The sequence below is a fragment of the Paroedura picta genome, chromosome 5, assembly GCF_049243985.1.
Source record: "Paroedura picta isolate Pp20150507F chromosome 5, Ppicta_v3.0, whole genome shotgun sequence".
Lineage (NCBI taxonomy): Eukaryota > Metazoa > Chordata > Lepidosauria > Squamata > Gekkonidae > Paroedura > Paroedura picta.
In genome coordinates, this window is record NC_135373.1 from 68,466,109 (window position 1) to 68,487,338 (window position 21,230).

Sequence of the window (21,230 nt, forward strand, 5' to 3'; positions counted from 1 at the left end):
ACATAGAATCATAGAATCATAGAGTTGGAAGGGGCCATACAGGCCATCTAGTCCAACCCCCTGCTTAACGCAGGATCAGCCCTAAGCATCCTAAAGCATCCAAGAAAAGAGTGTATCCAACCTTTGCTTGAAGGCTGCCAGTGAGGGGGAGCTCATCACCTCCTTAGGCAGCCTATTCCACTGCTGAACTACTCTGACTGTGAAATTTTTTTTCCTGATATCTAGCCTATATCGTTGTACTTGAAGGTTAAACCCATTACTGTGTGTCCTCTCCTCTGCAGCCAACAGAAACAGCATCCTGCCCTCCTCCAAGTGACAACCTTTCAAATACTTAAAGAGGGCTATCATGTCCCCTCTCAACCTCCTTTTCTCCAGGCTGAACATTCCCAAGTCCCTCAACCTATCTTCATAGGGCTTGGACCCTTGGCCCCAGATCATCCTCGTCGCTCTCCTCTGTACCCTTTCAATTTTACCTACGTCCTTCTTGAAGTGAGGCCTCCAGAACTGCACACAGTACTCCAGGTGTGGTCTGACCAGTGCCGTATACAATGGGACTATGGCATTTTGTGATTTTGATTTGATGCCCCTGTTGATACAGCCCAAAATGGCATTCGCCTTTTTTACCGCTGCATCACACTGCCTGCTCATGTTTAGTTTACAATCCACAAGTACCCCAAAGTCTCGTTCAGAGACAGTGTTACCTAGAAGGTTATCCCCCATCCAGTAGGCATGCTTTTCATTTTTCTGACCCAGATGCAGAACTTTACACTTATCTTTATTAAATTGCATCTTGTTCTCATTTGCCCATTTTTCCATTTTGTTCAGATCTCGTTGAACTCTGTCTCTATCTTCCGGAGTATTTGCCAGTCCTCCCAATTTGGTGTCATCTGCAAACTTGATGAGTAGTCCCTCCACCCCCTCATCTAGATCATTAATAAATATGTTAAAAAGTACCAGGCTGAGCCCCGAGCCCTGAGGTACCCCGCTACTCACCTCCCTCCAGATACACAGATATTGCTTGCTTTGTTATGTGCTGTTTAAACTATCTACATTAAAACAAAAAGGTTTTACGATTTTTCCATAAACCTGGAGGTTTCTTGGGGTTTGCAGAAAACCTAATTGTAGCTCCTATGCAGAGTTTTTGGTCCAGATGGTGTGGCTACCAAATGGTATTACACTTATGATGTGTTCCCAAGGCTTTAAAGGGAATCAGTCCTTGTACTGTGTAAAATGCCCAGTCTCATTTATTTTTGTTTTTGCTCTGACCAACCATGCCTGATAACAACTCCTGTTCAAAAGTTTACATTAAAAAAATCAACAACTAGAATGTATCCCATTAAATACGACTTAGTTCATGCATTTGACTTGGCTATTTCTTCTGCCATATCCACACAAGCATTTTATTTACCAATTTGAGCAAGGCTACTTTTGTGCTAGCAATCTGGTAATTGTTTATACAATGGAACCGCATTGTGTTTCACAGGTTGCTTGCTTTTTATACTGTGGTACTTTGTGGATTTCTGTTATGAAGTATCTGCAGGAATTATTAATCTTACAGCAAGCAGCAAATAAAACCTCAGGGTTTATACTCTCTCTGAGGAGTATAGTTTTAAGGATCAAAGTCAATACTTGAAATCACTCCATGGAGAAATATGGTCTTCCAATGAATTAGTGAATTGGAGAGGTGCAGATTGCTGTGTTTAGAGAAGTAATACTTTGGAAGTACATCTGTTTGTGTCACTAAGTACAGAAATAATATTCTGTGTAAGAACACACTGCTGATAAAGCTGTTTTAATAACACAGTCTGCTTTAAATAAGAAGTGTTTGCTAAATAAAATCCCTGCTTTTTTTCAGTTGATGTCCATCACAGTTTTAGGAGTTTCTGCCTGGATGAGGGACTATCTGAATAATGTTCTCACTCTAACTGCAGAAACAAGGTAGGCTTCACCCTTAAACAGTGTCTTCAGGGAACCTTAGTCCTCTTTGCGTGTCACAAGAGTTTCAAAGGTGTGTCACACAGAATGAGGTAATGTTGGTGCATTGTTGGCTGTCATATTTCTGATGCTAAATATGGAAATAGGGGCAGAAATAACTGATGGTGGGGTCAGAATGCAGAGAGATAGTATGTAAGATAAATGTCTGTTGGATGAAAGAATTCATTAGAAACATTGCAACTCATTCTTTTACTGTCCCTTTATATGTAGGAAAGGTCTTACCTGTAGGCTTGATCTTCTCAAACATGTTTGTTTTATTTTATTTATTTTAAACACTTTTATTTCGCCTTTTCACCTGATCAGGGTCCCCAAAGTGGTGCAGGTAAAAACATTAAAACATATGAACTATTGTAAAAGGGCATGTGCCTCAGTGGTAGAGCATCTGTTTGGCATGCAGAAGGCCCCAGATTCAATTCCCGGAGTCTCTGGCAGCAGGTGATGTGAAAGAGACCCTGAAGAGCTGCTGTCAGTCTGTGTAGATAATACTGACTTTGAAAGACAAAGACTCTGATTGACTATAAGGCAGTTTCATATAAACAAATAATACCAGAACCAGAAAGGAGGGACAATAATGGTTATGAGTGTGTGTGCGCCAAACAAAACAAAAATGTGTTTACCGGCTGGCAGAAAACACCAATAGAGGGGGATAATTCCAAAGTTTTGGTGCGATGACTAAATAAGCACTATTTTGGGTTGCCACCTGTCTCACCTCAATGGGTGGGGGCAACTGAAGCAGGGCCTCCAAAGATGCCTGGAGTGAACGGGTAGGTTCATATGGGAAAAGGTAATCTTTGAGGTCTATTAGCCCAAACCATATAGAGCTTTAAAGGACAATATCACACCCTAAACTGAGCTTGGAAGAGGCAGGAAGCCAGCATAAAGGGAAAAAGAATGGAGTGATATGGTCATCCTAATTAACACTCTGACTATAACATTCTGTACCAATTACAGCTTCCAGAACGTCTTCAAGGACAGCCCCACACATGGCATTAATCTAATTGTGAAGTTACCAGGGCATGCACCATAGTGGCAAAAAGATTTTCTGGCCAGGAAGAGCCACAGCTGACTTATCAGTGAAAGCTCAGCTGAATCCAGGAGTACTTGCAAGTACCTCCTCTTTTCGTGGAAATGCAGTCTTATCCAGAAGAAGGGATAACCCATTTATTGGATCAAACATCCCACCTACCAGTGGCACCTCCATTTTGTCAGGATTAAGCTTCTGGTTCTTAGTTTATCCATTCTGAAACTCCCTTCAGTCACCAGCCCATGGTGTTCACAGCCTCATTGGGTTCTGCTTATAGTGCAAGATAGAACTGTCATCTGCTTATTGATGGCAACTCAGCTTATATCTCTGGGTGGTCTCTCCTAGCAGCTTTACATAGATATTGCAAAACATGGGGGACAAGATGAACCCTTGGGGAACCCCAGAGGCCACGAGGCAGAGCAGCGGTCCCCCAGCACCACAATCTGAAACCTGCCCTTGAGATAGGATTGGCACTACTACAGCTGCCAAGTGTTGAGATAAAATTGGCACTACTAAAACTGCCAAGTGTTCCAGGAGAATTAACAGGGTTGCACTCTCCCTGTCTCTCTTCCTAGGGGTGGCCAAGGCCACTTCAGTCTCATAAACAGGCCTGAAACTAGATTGGAATGGATCTAAACAATTTTATTCATTCGGGAGTCAGCTACTACTTGTTCAGTCATCTTGTTCAAGAATAGTACATTTGAGATTGGGCAGTAATTATTCAGCCCTTGTAGGTTCAAAAAGGTTTCTTTAGAAGTGCACCATAATTTTTGTTTTGACATGCTTATATAGTTATAGTCCTTCTTCTCCTTAAAAACGAACCATCAGAATGGATTTAGGAACCTTACATTTTAGTTACAAACACAAGGCTCTCAGCCATTAGACCGTCTTCATCTGTCATTAAAACCAGCATGAGAAACCAGTTCATAATTACTGGTTAGAAGCATGATCAGCAAAAACTCTTGTGAAAAGAACATTTTTAAGCATATTGCAGTTTGATGCGATTTGATGTGTATTGTAGAAAGCTGGTAAAGATGGACTGACTGACTGAGGTTGATTTTCCTTGGGTGGCAATTTCCATGCTAAAGCAACCTTTCTTTTCTAGGGGAACATGTCTCTAGAGACAAATGAATTTGAATGCTTTCCACCCTAATTCATTACAGTATAGAGAGAATTCAACAAAAGATCATCTGATAAAAACTCCCTTCACAAAAGATAACAGGCTTGCATTGACATGGCAGTCCTCGGACAGTATATTCTATAATTATTGGGATCACAACTAACCACTCATAAATGTCTTTTATAATTTCACAGTAGATATGAATCAAGCAGCAGCAGTAGCTAGCTGCCTCCCATTTTAGCTCCCCCTCCCTTGTGCCTTTGCTGCTCTCCTTCAGGCTGTACAGAATGTGTTGATGAAAATGCCATTGTACACACTGCAAATGGGATTGCAACATAAATTGGGAAATGGACACTGGTCATTTGTGACTGCCAACAGAAACCCTTCATGCTACAAAGCCAGGGAAGTGAATGATGCAAGGCTTGTCTCTTGGATTAGGCAGGTTATGCAGGAAAAAACATTTTTAATGAGATCAGGCCAACTCAGAAAAGGGCTTCCTCATACCTCTGAGAACCATGGTTAATACCATGAATTTGCTTTTGCAGTAAGCACCTGCTGGAATCGGAATGATACAGCAGCAGATAAAAATGAATGCATCAACATTTTAGTATCATCATATTTGATAAGGACAATGCTATGTTTTGTAGAATATCTCTTTGCTGATTTTAAAATTTGCAAAAGGGGCAGTGTGTTAGTTTGCTGTAGTAAAAGAAAACAAACGTCCATTAGCACCTAAAAAACTAGGTCTTTGTGAGCCACCACTCACTTCTTCAGATGTGTATGGAAATCAAACTCGAAATTTTGCTTATAGGGTAGGGTAATGAAGGAGGGGGGGGGGGCTAAAGATTCATTGTGTGGGATAAGGAGATAAACTCTAAAAATGTATCATTTGTTAAAGGGACTTCTGCTGACATGCTTACATGAACAAAGATATATGTGCTTGGAGCTCACCAAAGTTGATAGGAACTGATAGCCAACCATTATTTCCAGGGGCCAGGTATCATTCTTGTGCTCATTGTTTGGCAAGGGCTTTTTACAGTGGAGGAGCTGCAGATGTTGTCTTTGCATTTGGGTGGAGATAAAAAATCTGTTCTTCACAGTTCTTGGAATTACTGTTGCTGCATCCCAAGACAGGATACAGCTATGGGTTTTGTGCCCCTGTATTGCTGGCAGCTTCTAAATACTCCTGTTATGGAATCTGCTGGAGACTTTTCATGCTGGTCTCTAGAATAAGGTGACCAGATTTTAACATTGGTAAAGCAGGACACCATTGATCGGGGGGGGGGGGGTCTTGATTTAAAATTTGGTCTATATGGAGCAACAAAAATTTTCATAGGACGTATAGAACACAAAAATAGTATTGTAATATATATTTTTTACTTGCAACATAAGTACAATTTGCCAGGTGTCCCCAGATGTCCTTCCAAAAGTGGGACAATCTGGTCACCTTACTCTAGAAATACCATTCTGTTCATGGCTGTGCAGTAATGATTGTATTGTGGATGGTTTTGATTAAGTTGCTTTGGATGAATTATTTATCCTCAGGTGGCAGGGTTGTATTCTGTGAGGGTATGAGGTCATCCTAGAATTCTCTCTTCTGCATTCTGGAAAGGAAGTCTTCTTTCTGTGGTGGATGTAAGAAACCTAGGAAGGAATATAGTGACCTCTGTGAACAGTGTTATGATCAACCTATTTATGCATAGCTCTATATGCTCTACCTACTCCTTTCTAACTTTCATTTTCTGTTGCTAAGAAAACAGCCTAGGAATTATAGAACATTAAAGTGCTGTTCAGCTGAAGTAAGTCTCACAATTAGGTATTTTTCTTTTCCTGTTCAAATCTGTGTAGCATTTTGGCATATTCATCCCATTGTCACTGAATATTTGAGTGCTTCCTTCAACATTTTAAGTGTTAAAATTGTAATATCAGTCTCACATCATGGCTTACCATCTAAGTCTGCTCTTTCACTATTACAGATTGGTGAGGGTTCTATGTTTACTGAATTCATTTGCTTTGCAGAAATATGAATTTAAATTGGATGAGCAAATTTCTGCCTTTTGGACCTTTGTGCTTCTTAGAAGAAGCAAGAAGGAATAGCTCTGTAGTTGCTTGCAGCCCAGAAGGTGGAGCTACTCTGAAGATCACTATTCTGTACTGTAGACCCAGGAGACATGTCAGTCTCATAATAGACTACTGTTTTTCTGGGTTATCTGAACAAAAGAGCAGGGAAGCCTCTTTGACTTCTGTTTTCCTGACCCTCTGTTTCATTTGCTTTCAGGGTGGAGGAAGCTGTTATTTCCACTTATTTTCCTGTAGTTCATCCAGTCATGATTGCAGTCTGCTGCTTCCTTATCATTGTCGGGATGTTGGGGTATTGTGGAACTGTAAAAAGAAATCTTTTGCTGCTTGTATGGGTAAGTTTAATTCATTGGTATGTCATTTAATTGTTACTGGAGTGGACATTTTTTCTTTAAAGCTCTATTGTTAATAACTGTTGCTGCTAGATAAATGCCTTAGGGGTTTATGTTAGTCCATAAGTTTGCTAACTTTTCCAAAGAACTTTCTAAAGCCATGCTTCCTTAGCAGGGCTTGTTCTTCTAAGTATTTAATCATTTTGCCTTGGGTTCCACAGGACTAACTGCACTGTAAACATGCTTAATTAGAAGTACTGAGTCTATATGCAACAGGCTTTCAGAACTAAGGTTTCATGAAACCCTGGGGTTTCTTGATGACCATGGAAGGGTATCCTGAATGGGTGAGAATTAATTAATTTTAATATATATTTTTAAATTTGTTAAACATTCATCAGATGATATGATCATATATTGTCATGATGACCCACCCCTCCCAAAATGGCCAATGATACGTCTGGAGGGGGTAGGAAGGCACTGGGTGGACATGTACACAGCTATGCTTCCCAACCATATTCAGCATGATTGTACCACTTTTCTTGAAGGTTTCTCGAAGCCTGAAGATTATTTCAGGGGTTTCTCAATGGTAAATCACTTGTGTTTGAATACTGTATACTTGATAAGGCTGTCTGTCATTATACTGTAGCCTAGAAGGATGAATAAGAAAAATGTGAATATTTCAGAATCACTTGATCTTTTAAAATACTTTTTAATTATTTAGTTCTGGAACTTTAAAAAGAATTCCTTTTTATTGGTAAACGTATCAATACCAACTTGAGAGTGATTCTTAAAATAACCACATCTAACCTTACAGAAATTGTAACCTGATATCCTAAAAAAGTTAACATAATTCTACCCTTCAGAGTTCATTCCAGTTGTGTATGTTCAGATGTTTTGAGTTTACTTTGGCATATTTTATTTAAATCTATAGTTCTATAAATCTATAAATGTATTCCAATCTATAAAAATAATTTAAAGAATAATCTAATTTTTAAAAGATTAAGAAAAACTGTGTTTTATTACATTTGCTTTTTCATTTTTAAATAATGCAATGTTTTCAAATAATATCTTCAAGTACCAAAATGTTTTAAAACTGGAGTTAATCCTTTTCTTCCTCTGTTTATTTAAATAGCCAATGGAGCATAAGAATCAGTTACTGCTCTTTAACACAATCTGGAAGTAAACATATGTAGTGTGAGCAGTGCAATCAAACTTCATTAAATCAAACCTAGACATTCCTGGAGCTCTTAACTGCCAATATTTCACTTGGGGGAGTCTGAGATCCAGCTCTTGCTGGCCTAACTGATAAAAAAATAAATGATCTTTTCCTAAGTGTGCCACACTTCTTGACTAATTGTTAAATAAGCAGTTTACTGTTGTACTGCAGAGATACGCAGGCTCAAGTCAATAGTTCATTCATCACACTACCGGGGGGGAAATCCAACAAGGATTGAGCAGAGCCAGCTTTTGTAAAATCAGATGAATTGAAAGATTTTTTAAAAATGATGTGGAGTCTTTCTAGTCTCTCCTTTTGTTTTTTGTCTAGAGATCGATTGGGGATCCCAAGTAGATTTTGTACCCATGCATTTGAATCAAATTCTAAGTTAAATTAAATGTAATTTTTTTACAAATTGGTATGGATCCAATTTTTTACAGATTGAAAGAAGAAAAAGAGCTTTTTTTTGTGCCCCACTTTTTACTACCCATAGGAGTATCAAAGAAGCTTACCATTGCTTACCCTTCTTCCCACAACAGACACCCTGTGAGATAGGTGAGGCTGAGAAAGTTCTGAAAGAAACAGTGACTGGCCCAATGTCACCCAGCTGGTTGCATGTGAAGGAGTGGGGAATCACACCCATTTTTCCAGAATAGAGGCTGCCGCTACACCTGTACACCAAGTTGGTCTGTGGAAGTTGATCTTCCTGGCCATTAACAACTGTGCAATCCCCCCAAATTATGCTGACTTTTGGGACTTAATATGGATCTAGGTAATTTCCATAATTGCACACCATTCTCAAATGTTCTATTTTTGAGATTGAACAGGTGGTGGTTAGACAACTTCAGAGTTTCCTGGATGAGGCAGTCAAGGTTTAGGTCTTTCTATAGGACTGAAACAAGCTTGGACAGCATGCTGAATAACTTACACAATGCGATAATCAAGGAAGTACAATTCTGTTTATTCTCCTGGACCTTTCATTTGCTTTCCAAACCATCAATCATGGTATCCTTCTGAACTGTCTATCTGGACAGGGATTGGAAAGCACCATTCTGTGTTGGTTCCGGTCATACCTAGAAGGCAGGCTTTAGAAGGTGGTGCTGGGGGACTGATGTTCAGCCCCTCAGCCTTTGGCCTCCAGGGTCCTGAAAGGTTTCATTTTGTCCCCTATGTTCTTGAACATTTACATGACATCACTGTGTGAGTTCATCTGAAGACTTGGGCTAGATTGTCACCTGTATGTGGATGACAGCTCTATCTCGCTCTTTAGCTGATCCCAGGGACCCTGAACCAATGCCTGGAGACAATTTTGGAGTGCATGTGCTTAATAAACTAAAGTTTAATCCAGACAAGACAGAAGAGTTCCTAATAGGTGGAAGGTTTGACCCAGGATTGAAAGTATCACCTGTTCTAGATGGGTTGCATTCTCCTTAAGGAACAGGTCTGTAGTCTGGGGTGCTGTTGGGCCCAGGCCTACTGCTGAATAAGCAAGTGGCAGTTAAGGCCAAGAGTGCCTTCTACCAGTCTGGCCACTGTGATGCATGCACTGGTTAGATCCAAATCAGATTACTGATGATGTGTATTGCCTCTTTAAGTGGCTATCCCAGGAGCAGGAGAGTAGAAGGGACTCAGTGCTTCTCAGTCTCCCTGCTAGCAGCCTGCAGATGTGCAGGGCCTACTAGGAATCTGCTGAACTCCTGGCTTAGAGTTCTACAAACAGCTTTGTTAAATATTGTGGTTCTTTATTCCAGTAGCCAAGTTACATGCCAAATGGTTACTGTTAATAAAGAAGCCTTCAGCCAAATGGAACTAGGTGTTTTTGTTTGCATCACTATACAAAAACTGCCATGTACTGGACATGGGACTTCCCTTGAAAACTGTTTGGTACTTCAGTTGGTACAGAATGCTGCAATCAGGATGTTGACTGGACAAGATTGTAGGGACCATATCACTCCATTCTTGGTCCATTTACACTGGCTTCCATTGTGTTTCCAGGCACAATTCAAGGTGCTGGTCTTGACCTTCTCAGTCCTATAAGGTTTGGAACTGACATATCTGAAGGACTGCCTAAATGAACCTGCTCAACTGTTACAGTCATCTTCAGAGGCCGTGCCTTGAGTTCCTTTACCTTTGAGATTGGGCAACTGGCAATGTTGCAGAGGGCCTTTTTCACCAGATCTCTCTTCCTAGTGATAGTTATCTGTCCCCTTCTGTTGCTATCTTCTTCCAGTAGGTGAAGATTTTAAATTTTGTTTGTCATTCCCTCAACGATCTCTCCTCCATACTAATGTTTTTATGTTTTGCATATATTTTAGCTCTGTTTTAGGAGTTTAAAAATTGTTTTAACAAGGAATTTGATTTTAATCATTTAAAAATGTGATTTTATCATGCATATTTGAAATTGCTAGCAGCCTTGGTGACCCTTGTAAGGGCAGAAAGGCTGGATCCAAATTTTGTAAATAAATAATGATAAGTAATTTTAATGACTGTTCAAATAGAAATAAGATTGATTCTCAATGAAGGGATCTGAGGTAAGGTTAGCCCTCAGTCCAGTTGTGCCTTTGAGGGCATATCTTTAATTTCTCCTATATCAGAGAAGGACATGAAATATGGCTGAGGTTCCAGAAAACATATCCTATGTTTAAATGTTGAAGCAAATGGCTATGCTTAGCTTTCTGAAGAGTAGAGTGAGGGCTAATGTATAGAGTTTTCACATGGACAAGGGCAAAGACTTGTTTTCTGTGGCACTCTAGTTTTCAACTAGGGTTGGACTACACAACTGTCCAAGAGGACTACTCTTCAGGCCACCAGGTCCAAACAGGCAGTGAAGGATGAAGGTGAGGTTGGGAGCCAGGATATGTGTGGTTTGGCCCTGCAGAGGCCCCAAAAATGCTGGAACAACAGCCTGGGAATGCAGCGGGACATGACATGGAAACTGGTGAGGCTGCAGAGAGAGGTGTGGCACAAGACCTAACCATGGAGCTTGGCATCCCCTGAGAAGCAAGGTGAAGGGTTGGTGGATAGAGAGCAGCTGCTGAGGCTGGCTGTATGGTTGAGAAGCCAACCTCAGAGGGAGGTTGGTCAAGTGCCCCATTGGCCCTAGGCCTTGACATCTTGAATTGTCTTAACCTTCAGAACAAGGGGGAGAAGTCTAGGGATGCCCCTACGTTTGAAAGTCTTTTGAAGGACAGACTTGAGAAACAGGTTTCTTTAGGAAAGAAACAAAGTGCTACACTTTGAGGAATGGTTCATCTCAGGGCATTCAGGAAGGACCCCAAACCCCCTTCATTATCCATGGGTCCACGTCAGCTGTGAATCCTCTCTGCAAGGCATATAGTTATTGAATTTGAATGCATTTATTCATGTGAAATACTTTAGGAACCTAAACAAATAAATATGAGAGAGTATGAAAATGTTAGTGAGAGAACGAAAGAGAGAGAGAGAGTAGAGGAAGAATGGAAAAGCAGGAGGCCAGAGAAGTGGTAAAGGAATGAATATTTTTGGGTGGATGTGTAGGAAAGAGTGTAAGGAGGAGTACAAGTGAAAGGGTGGAATGAAAAGGGAACAGAGAAAGTGCTGGAGTCTTCATCAAACCCCGGTCACTTCTACTGTCTGTGAAATTTCAGAGTCCAGTTGTCAGTAATTTTTATGAAAGTGTTGTTGAAAGTCCATCACAGTCATAAGACTTTAAAAAATTCACATGAAGTTATCAATAAAATCATTAGTAAAAAATCTCACCCTAATTTTCTATGCAGCCGCTGCGAAAAGGGCTACCTTGTGAGTGACATGAGGTCCAGTATCTGAAAGGTAGTACATTTTATTTACGACTGTCAGTCCACAAGAAAAATTTCCAGAAATTTAGGACCAATGTAAAGAGGACAGTAAGAGCCTCTTGTGGCGCAGAGTGGTAAGGCAGCCGCCTGAAAGCTTTGCCCATGAGGTTGGGAGTTCGATCCCAGCAGCCGGCTCAAGGTTGACTCAGCCTTCCATCCTTCCGAGGTCGGTAAAATGAGTACCCAGCTTGCTGCTGGGGGGTAAATGGTCATGACTGGGGAAGGCACTGGCAAACCACCCCGTATTGAGTCTGCCATGAAAACGCTAGAGGGCGTCACCCCAAGGGTCAGACATGACTCGGTGCTTGCACAGGGGATACCTTTACCTTTAAAAGAGGACAGTATAATAGATAAAGGATTATGTCCTCCACATATTGCTCCCTATAAACACATAGCTTTAAATCAGCTGGGACATAAGCAAATGGCCCTCCAACATAGCTGTCCACCCAGAGCTGTAAAGAATGGGCGGTATAAAAATCCAAATAAATAAATAAATAAAAATAAATGGTCTGAAAATGAAGAGCAGCAAAAGCTGTTCTAAAAGTAAAGCAGTTCCTATTGGAGAGCCCAATAGTGGACTAAGAAGCAGGGTGGAATAAATAAACAAATGAATAGGTAGATGGACAGACAGATAAACAGAGCAAAACATACTGAACATATTTGGATTAGGACCAAAATGGAAGCAGTGATCACACTGTGAAAGCTAGATTTCTGTATACTTCTCCCCACCCCCCTCAGCCTCTTTGTGCCATCAGTCATTTGCAGAATGCTACCTTGTAGTAAAATTTAACCCAAATGAAAGCCTTTTCGGTTGGATGTTAGACACAAGTCTAAACTGAATTGACATGTTTGGACTCTCTCATACCATTAGAGTGTAGCTACATGATGATCACCATCTGTCATCTGCTGCTGCTTACACAGGGGTCACTTGGCAGCACTCTAAACTGAGAGATTTAAATGGAAGAGGCTTCCCTTTGGTTACTGTTGCAGTTGTGTGTGTCAGGATAGTTTGGATTACATTGATTGGAAGGCTATTAGTGAAGAGTTTAGTTCACAAGAATTAAACAGGCAGTACAAAAAAAGCTGGAATGGTCCTTGTAAAATGAAAACGGTCACAATTAGCTGTCAGATTGACACCATCTGTGCAACAAACAGCACTTAGAACTTGAAAACTTCCCAGGGCTCTTAGGACCTCATATTTTATAGTTATCTGATTTGTAACAGTTCAATTTCTATGCAAAGTTACATCATTCTAAGCCCATTGATTTCAATAGGTTTAGACTGAAGCAACTCTACTCAGGATTGCCCTGTACATCTTATGGGTACTTTCAAGACCATGTCTCTGTTCTCTTGAGTGCCTTACAGCCCAATCTTATGGTGTCTTTGTGGAGACCTAATACTACATGCCTTCAGCTCAAGCCTGTCTGCCTCCCTTTCTTAGTCGGTATCATGGCTGAGAGAGTCTGGTATTTGTTCAAGGTCCTTTGCTTTGTTCATTTCTGTAGTAGTGGGAAAATGCGGGAGGGGTCTCCTGTCAGGAAGCTTGCAAACACGTAACTTACAACCATGCATTTGCAAGCAGGCAGCAGTGCGAGTTTTGTGTGTCGGTGCGGAATCGGTCCAGATTTCCTTTAAAGCTTAGCCTTAGCCTAGGTCCTACATACTTGAAGGACCACCTGTCTGTGCATGAAAACTGTCAGTCACACTGCCCTTGTTCCCCATACACGCCTCCACACCTCTGGCAAGTGCAGAGAGCTGTGGTTTGTTTGCATTATTTTACAGTTTCAGCTCCCATTTTGTGGAACAAGCTTCCTTTCTGAAGATGTGCGAAAAGTTCTCCTCACTTTTAGAAACAGCTGCAAAAATAAGCTTGTGACACTGCTTGATTTGTTGGGGCATAATAGGAGATGCAGCGAATTTAGGCATTAAATATTTTTATCATTGCATTTTAATGTGTAGTGTTTATAATGGTTTTATGTTAAAGCCAATAAATATTAAGGCCTATAAATGTCTTAAAAATAAAATCAATAAAATACTGAGTAGTATTGTAAAAGTTGCATTTCTGGCATCTGTTAGATCTAGGAACTATAAAGCTTGATGAAAGAGAGCTTAATGTACAGCCTCCCAGATTCAGGATTGTGTTTTGAAGTCCATACATGAATCTGTTTCTTCCTTTATTTCAGAAAGTTAGAAAAATGGAGCTTAGTGAGTAGTTGCCAGAGTACAGCTCTATTTTTGAAGCTGTGTGCTTTGTTTTCTCTGTGTCCTAATTAAACTCAAAAGGCTAGCGTCTCTCAAGTTTAGGGTTGCCAGCTCTGGGTTGGGAAATACCTGGAGACTTTGGGAGTGGAGTCAGGAGTGGGCAGAAATTGAGGCAGGGAAGGACCTCAGTGGAGTATAATGCCATGGAGTCTGCTCTTCAAAACAGCCTTTCTCTCCAGGGGAACTGATCTCTCTTGCCTGGAGATGAACCAGGGGAACCCCAGATCCCACCTGGGGACTGGCATCCTTTCTGAAGCTAGGAAGGGCAAAGAGATGTATTCCCTGGCAACACATTTATCACAGATGGTGGGGCAAATGTCAGATTGCAAGTCTGGCTGAGGTGGTTCTTGAGACAGCAGAGGACAATCCTGAGGGAGAATCTTACTCAGGGCTATTCAAGAAAGTGTTCTTAGGATTATACTGTTGTTTTCTATATTTATTTAAATGAGCAACTCTAAGGCCTCACAGTAAAGGATCTGCAAAATTGTCCTCCTGTGCAGTACCTGTGTTCTTATGACAGAGGACTGTTTCAGGTCCCAACCTGTATGCAAGTTTGAACCTTGTATGCATGGAACAACATTTCTTTGATTGTGGTGTGATATTTCAGTCTCCTGGCAACATTGCAACACCTAATTATTTACAATTACTTAACAGTTGTTTTAAATGGATTTCTTGGACAATACTCTGTGCATTATTTTATGAAATGTCTTCAGTTATCCAATCATCCATGTGGAAAAATTATTGAGTTAAAAAAGTAGTTTATTTTTTTGTGTTGTATGCAGTGTTATTGTAACCTTTCCTGAGTCTCTTGGGATAAAGTCTTACTAGAATGGATTTAAATAAAGATCCCCATAGGGAAAAAAAACCCACAAGAATTAATGGTTTTTAGTGTATGATACTAGAATGAAAGATTTCAGGCAGATAGCTTTTAAGGTTTATTTTAAATGATGATTGCTCATAAGAATAATGGCATTTTAAACTGAATTGTCTATATCAGTGGTCCCCAACCTTTTTATCACCGGGGACCACTCAACGCTTGACAATTTTACTGAGGCCCAGTGGGGGGGGTAGTTTACTCCTCTACTCTCAACCACTGCCCTAACACTCTCTGACTCTGGTTGCTATGGTAATGTTTAAACATCCCTTCAAAATAAGATACAGACACGCCACAACAATGAACATAAGGAACATTTTATTTTCATGGAAATTTTAACTCATGACAATGACAAATCAATGGGAACCCTGAGCTTGTTTCTCTGCAATGAGATAGTCCCATCTGGGAGTGATGGGAGACAATGACACCCGAAGTGTGTTGTAAAGGGCCAGGGGGGATGAAATAAAGGGCCGGGGAGGGGAAGGCATCCTTCGCGGCCCATCTCCAATTAGTTTACGGACCACATGTGGTCCGCGGCCCACAGGTTGGGGATCGCTATTCTATATGACTTTTGACACATGCACAGGACTGACCTGTGAATGCTCTGTCTGCAAAAGGATTCTGTTAGCATGAAATCCTGTTCATTTCAATGGAGAATATGCCAGTTCAGTCCTTTGGAGTAAGGTTTCAATTGCTGGCTAGCCTTATGAGAAAACTAAATTCTTAGTTTCTATAACGCTAAGCTTCCTGAACAGATGTGAATTAACACCAGTGCTGCTGGGGAAATAGTGGCTGACACAATGAACAAGTTTATAGTCTTGTTTGAAAAAAACAGTCTAAAGATAAAAGAAACTAAATAGATAATGGTGGTCGTTCTCATTTTCCAGGTACAATACAACATTCTTTTGTATTGCCCATTTCCTCATAGCTAGGCTCTTCAATGTGTTCACTAATAGAATTGTAAGGATAGTAATTCCAGTAAGTGACAATTTAAGAAGAGGGAAAGGATAAAAGGTATTCATTTCGGTGGAGTTCAGTCTCAGAGGTTTCAAGAAATTGAACTTCCATTTAACTCAATGAGAATTTGGGCACCAGTCACCTCTCAAGATTAGTTCACTGCAGAGTAATCTGCTTTCTCCTTTAGTATAGGCTATGTACAGAGATCCTGTTTTTTTAAATATTTAGTTTTTTATTAAGCACACAAACACAAATGCTAGAAACTCATGAGATTTATCGCTGTCTCTGATGTTATCTCAACAAAATTTGAGTCCAATGGCACCTTTAAGACCAACAAAGATTTATTCAAGGCATGAGCTTTTGTATGCATGCCTGAGGAAGTGTGCATGCATAGGAAAGCTCATGCCTTGAGTAAATCTTTGTTGGACATAAAGATGCCGTTGTACTCAAATTTTGTTGCACTACTTCAGACCAACATGGCTAACCACCTGAATTTATCTTTGATGTTATCTGTCACATCTGAAATGGCTGTTTTATAGGCAGAAGGGCTTGCTCATCAAATAGGGCTCTTAAGATGCTTATTTGTTAATAAAATATAAATCTTCTGTTTCCCTATATAATTCCCTGTTATAATCCTTAACACGCCCGCGGTGCGGGCGCCACGGACTAAATAAAGCGCTAAGTGCTTTGGGGGAGGAGTTAGGGCGGGCATTGTCAGTGATGAGGAAGGGGCCTGATTGGCACTAGTAGCCATGGCACATGCCTGTGCAGAACAAGGAGTGCCGACAGGTTCTGCTGTGGATGCCTGCTGCCAGAGATGCTGGAGGGGCTGCCACCAACTCCCAGTCCTGCAAGGTGAGAGCTGGCATGGTGGGTGAGAGCTGGTGGGGTGGGTGCTGCCACTGGCTCCTGGCCTCACACAGTGAAAGCTGGCTGGGTGGGGTCAGTGCTACCACTGGCTCCTGCCCTCATGGCAGTGAGAGTTGGTGGAATGGAGGCACCCTGCCACTGGCTGCCAGCCTCCCATAGTGAGAGCCCCCTTTTAAATCAGGCTTTCCCCCTAATTAGAATCATAGAGTTGGAAGGGGTCATACAGGCCATCTAGTCAAACCCCAATAATTGGTGTCTAATCCAACCCCAATACAGGCCCATCTAGTCCAATAATTATTTACTGTATTTATAGTATGATTTTTCTGCATCTGAAGGTAGATGGCACAGTATGAATTCATGCAATCAATGGGATGATATCTGAAATAAGACAAGGATTACAACACTCTGAAACAAATCATTACTATTATTTATTTATTTTCATTATTTATAGCCTGCCTTTCTCACATGGACTCAAGGCTCATTACACAGAGTGAGTCAATACAGTCTATAGAATGGGACAGTCAGTAAACAATACGATAGGACTAGCATTGTAGAACTAATCAGATATCTAAAAAAATGAAGTAAAGCATAAGTATCAACCTGACAGTAGGATCCTAGTTTCAATAAGTTAAACAGTCTCTAAAAATTTATTCAAGTAATTTTGTACAGCACAATTCTATTGCCCATGTAGAAAGGTCCTCTTAAATCATTCAGTTTTGTGTAGTTTGTGGAAAGCCAGGGGAGTGTGAGCATTCTGGACCTCCTCAGGCAAGCCGTTTCATAAGATGAATGCTGCAACAGAGAAGGCACGTTTACGGGCAGTTGTAGATTTTGCTCTTTTGAATATGGGCAACGGTAGAAGACCTAGCTCAGATGAGCTAGGCTTTCATGGCCAAACATAGAAGGAGAAGTGGTCCCACAGATATGAAGATCCAGGGTCATAAAGGGCCTTAAATGTGATAATCAACACTTTGAAATGGCTACCCTATGTATCCCCAGTAACTGATGGGCAGCCATTGGAGTGACCATACAATGGGAGTGATGTGCATGTCCTGTCAAGGTCCTGATACTAAATGAGCAGCAGTGTTCTGCACTAACTGGGGCTTTAGAATTGATTCTGAGGGGAGACCATTATACAGTGCATCACAGTAGTGTACTCTCAGTCTTACTGTGCTATGGATCCTGGTGGCCAGATAAGCCATATAAAGGTAAGGGGCTACTTTTTGAGCTAAGCTGAGTTAGAAGACAGCCTTTGTTTCAACTGCATTAATTTTCTTCTCCAGCAAACACATTACATCTAGTATAACCCCAAGACTCATACTATGAGTCTTGGGGTTATACATGTTAGGTTAAACAATGCTTAACTGGTATTACATAAGTATGAAAATAAAGCTGCGAGAGTAAAATAATACATAAAGGAAACTGAGAATGAATAAAATACTCAATGGTATAGTTCATAGTCTATTTCTTTTATGAAAGTGCCTTCCTGAACCATTCTATTACAGTATAGCCCTGTTACATTAGTAGAAGTGGTAGAAATGCTCTCCTGAATAATTATATTTTATGAAGTCTGTGGAATAGCAAAAGTGTGGGACTGAAGAGACTGAAATATGAATAATCAATTAGCCAGCAGGTTTAGTGGGTGACATTTGAATTGTCACTTGGGTGCTGCCTAAACTATCACATCAGGTTGCTGTGAAGATAAAGTTGAATAACTTCATATTTAGTTTCCTGTACTAATTGAAGAAAGGATGAGGTATGTGATAGACAGAAGGCTGTCGTTGGTGTTCAGAAAGACGATAATCAGCCTTCTCTAGTAGTTCACTGTTATTGCAGTAGTTATGGATATACATTTAGCTCACGGCCAATGATATGTCGAAATGTACTGACTGTCTTGATTAGTCTTTTATTGCTTGTTGATGTGGAACACATCTACTGCCATGCTCCCAGTGATGTCTGTTGTTCCCCTTCAGGGAGACAGCAGCAGATGGTGGCTTTTCCACCACTCATCTCAGTCAGGAGAACGAGGATGACACTGCAAGATGGCTGCCGAGGCTCCACATTGAGCCCCGCTGCACCACCGATGCCGCTCATCTCCTATGGCTGCTCCCGCCCACAGGAGAGTGGGGACGACGTCGCATGACAGGTGGGAGTGGAGTGAGCGGTGCCCTGAGTTGGCCTGCACCAGCCGGCCTCCCCTTATGTGGAATTTGTTCCACATAAATGGCGAAAATCCTTGCCGGTAGATTTATTTCTTAGTTTATCAGCATATTGATACTTCATACTGAACATTTAGATGTGTGTTTGGCTTTTAAGTCTGTATGTGGAGCAAGAATACTTCCAGAGTACAAATGGAAAATTGTTAAGGTGTCATCCTGTGTTGAAGTCAATGGGCTTAGAAAAGGCTAATTCTACTTAAGATTGCCCATTTTTGAGGGCTTTAAGTAGAAGAAAAAGCTGCATGATTAAAAATACCTGAACAGAGAGTCTCTCCTCTGCTGTAAAGCATAGCTTCATTGTATTGTTATTAATTGTATTAATTATTCAAAACATTTCTGTGCCAACTTTCCACCCAAACAGAGTCTCCAAGGTAGCGAACACCCAAATGTTAAAGCATTGAAAAAACAACATGTAAAATATTTATACAGCTCAACAAAAACATGTAAATATACAAAGACAACACAACTGGGGAGGAGAATTAGTATGAGTTACCGGGGCTATGCCAAATGAAACAAAGAATCTTCACCCACTGGCAGGTGTATGTAGCAATTTCAATCCAATGTTCAAAGTTCCTCATACACATTACTCTTGTGTAGGGCTTACCTCATCCCTGTCCGGTAGACAGATATTACTATCCCCATATTACAGATGGCAGGCCAGAGGCTGGGGGAGAATTACTTGTCTACAAATGTATTCTTCAGAGGCTATTCCCTCTGTTACTATCTTTTCTAGGACTGAAAGAAACTCTTGGACAAGATGGAACCTTGGATATGTCAGATTGTCATCCATAAATATTTTCTACATTAATTCTTTATGATCTGGCATAGTCAATACAAATAAATTGATTTGTCATTAGTTGACAAAAAAAGTGCAAAGGTTTTTCTAGTGGGGGAAAAAAGAAAATAGTTTTTTTATTACAGTCAACAGAAACATCCAGTAGATAATTATTGCTTATCTGTGGATTTGTATCTATATAACAATCTGTTAGGAATATATCTCCAAGCTGACGACACAAATCTCTCTACTAATAGAACCTATCGGGGAAAATGGCAGAAAAATAAATATTGTTTGGTAGATAAGCATTAGAAGGCCCTTAGTAAATAGCCAAGGTATTTGTATTTTAACATTTGTTTAAGACAGTTATGGTACAATGAATCTATAAATTGGCTTGCCCCCATCTCTGGTGGCCCCATTTCTGCAATGTGTAATAACGTAGTTTAAGAATGATTAAGCTCCTTTATGATAGAATTAAGTTATATAGATACAACCAAACTTGTCATACGAGCAGATAAAGTCCAGGCTTTTGTATGTACTGGTAGTAGAAGATAAATGGCTAACAAACATGACCTTTGTGTGAACCAGTCATGCATACCATTAAGCTGTAGAATTAATTATTTATCATGTGCTCAACAGCATTAGAAATGAAGAGTATTTCCGTATCTGGCCCCTCTAGAGTAAAATGTCCACCATAACTGTGAACATGGGAAATACTGCTCTCAGTTTGAAGGACAGAATCATGTAAAATATTTCATGATGTGCAGAAAGTATACTGAGAAAACTTCCCCTTGTTCTCTTGTAATAGTGGAAATGGAGACACTGTGAAATTGATGGCTGGTAGATTCAGGACAAGCAAAGTAGTGTACTTCTTATTGCAGTATATGCTTTACATGTGGAACTGACTGCTCTAGGATATATTGATGGTTACTGTGAACATCATTAATAATGATGGTCAATGGAAACTTGTAGGTACCATGCAGCTTGGAAAGAAAAAAATTACTAGGCAGGCGTGGGGACAATACCAACATACTAAGGTCACACAGACACCTGCTTTATCTTACTTGGCATAAATAAGGCCACAACTTTTATTGTCATTTAAATCAGCGTTGGTACACAAAAGATGGAGGCAGATCTGAAACACCACCATTCCCCATGTTGTAGTCAGCGGACTACAGTCCCGTGGGGAGGATAACCACTACCAGCAGGCCTGCCTGCGTTGTCCGAGTGACACATCTGCCCAGCTCCCCCCATTCTGTCAGGTCTGCCAGTTCAGCAGGCCTGCACAAGCTCCCCCTATCCATCAGGTTGGCCAGCCCCTGGGAAGGTGAAGCCGAGAAGTCCATGAGTTTCAGCCTCTATTGAAATCCTCTCAGCCACCTCACCATGTGTGGCAGCTGTCTCCCAGTGGGAAGACATCGCTGCTCAGGCGCATGCACAGTCTTATAAGGAGGCTCCCACAACTATGTGGAACCTGGCATGCAAGTGTAGGCTCCACCCCAAAGGATCTTCCCCAACCCAACTCACCAGCTGTGACATGATACATAAGGCAAGGAAAATTGCACATAAAGGAGCCAATCACCCGAATAACTTAAAAAAAACCAGGGAGGGAGGGCGGGAGCAGTAAAACAGCACTAGAGGTGAGCAGCAAAGAAGGCTGGGCTGCCCCACTGG

At 40.9% G+C, this 21,230-nt stretch overlaps 1 protein-coding gene across 3 annotated transcripts in view; it reads left to right on the forward strand.

The window, feature by feature from the left end:
* Window positions 1-21,230, forward strand: part of TSPAN12 (tetraspanin 12) — a 76,274-nt gene that overhangs the window by 22,582 nt on the left and 32,462 nt on the right. For 2 of the 3 annotated variants that reach the window (XM_077338410.1, XM_077338409.1), the window contains exons 3-4: window positions 1,856-1,938; window positions 6,418-6,553. In XM_077338410.1, coding sequence (XP_077194525.1) covers window positions 1,856-1,938; window positions 6,418-6,553 — 219 coding nt within the window. The remainder of the gene's footprint in view (window positions 1-1,855; window positions 1,939-6,417; window positions 6,554-21,230) is intronic. The other variant, XM_077338411.1, reaches the window with a different exon arrangement.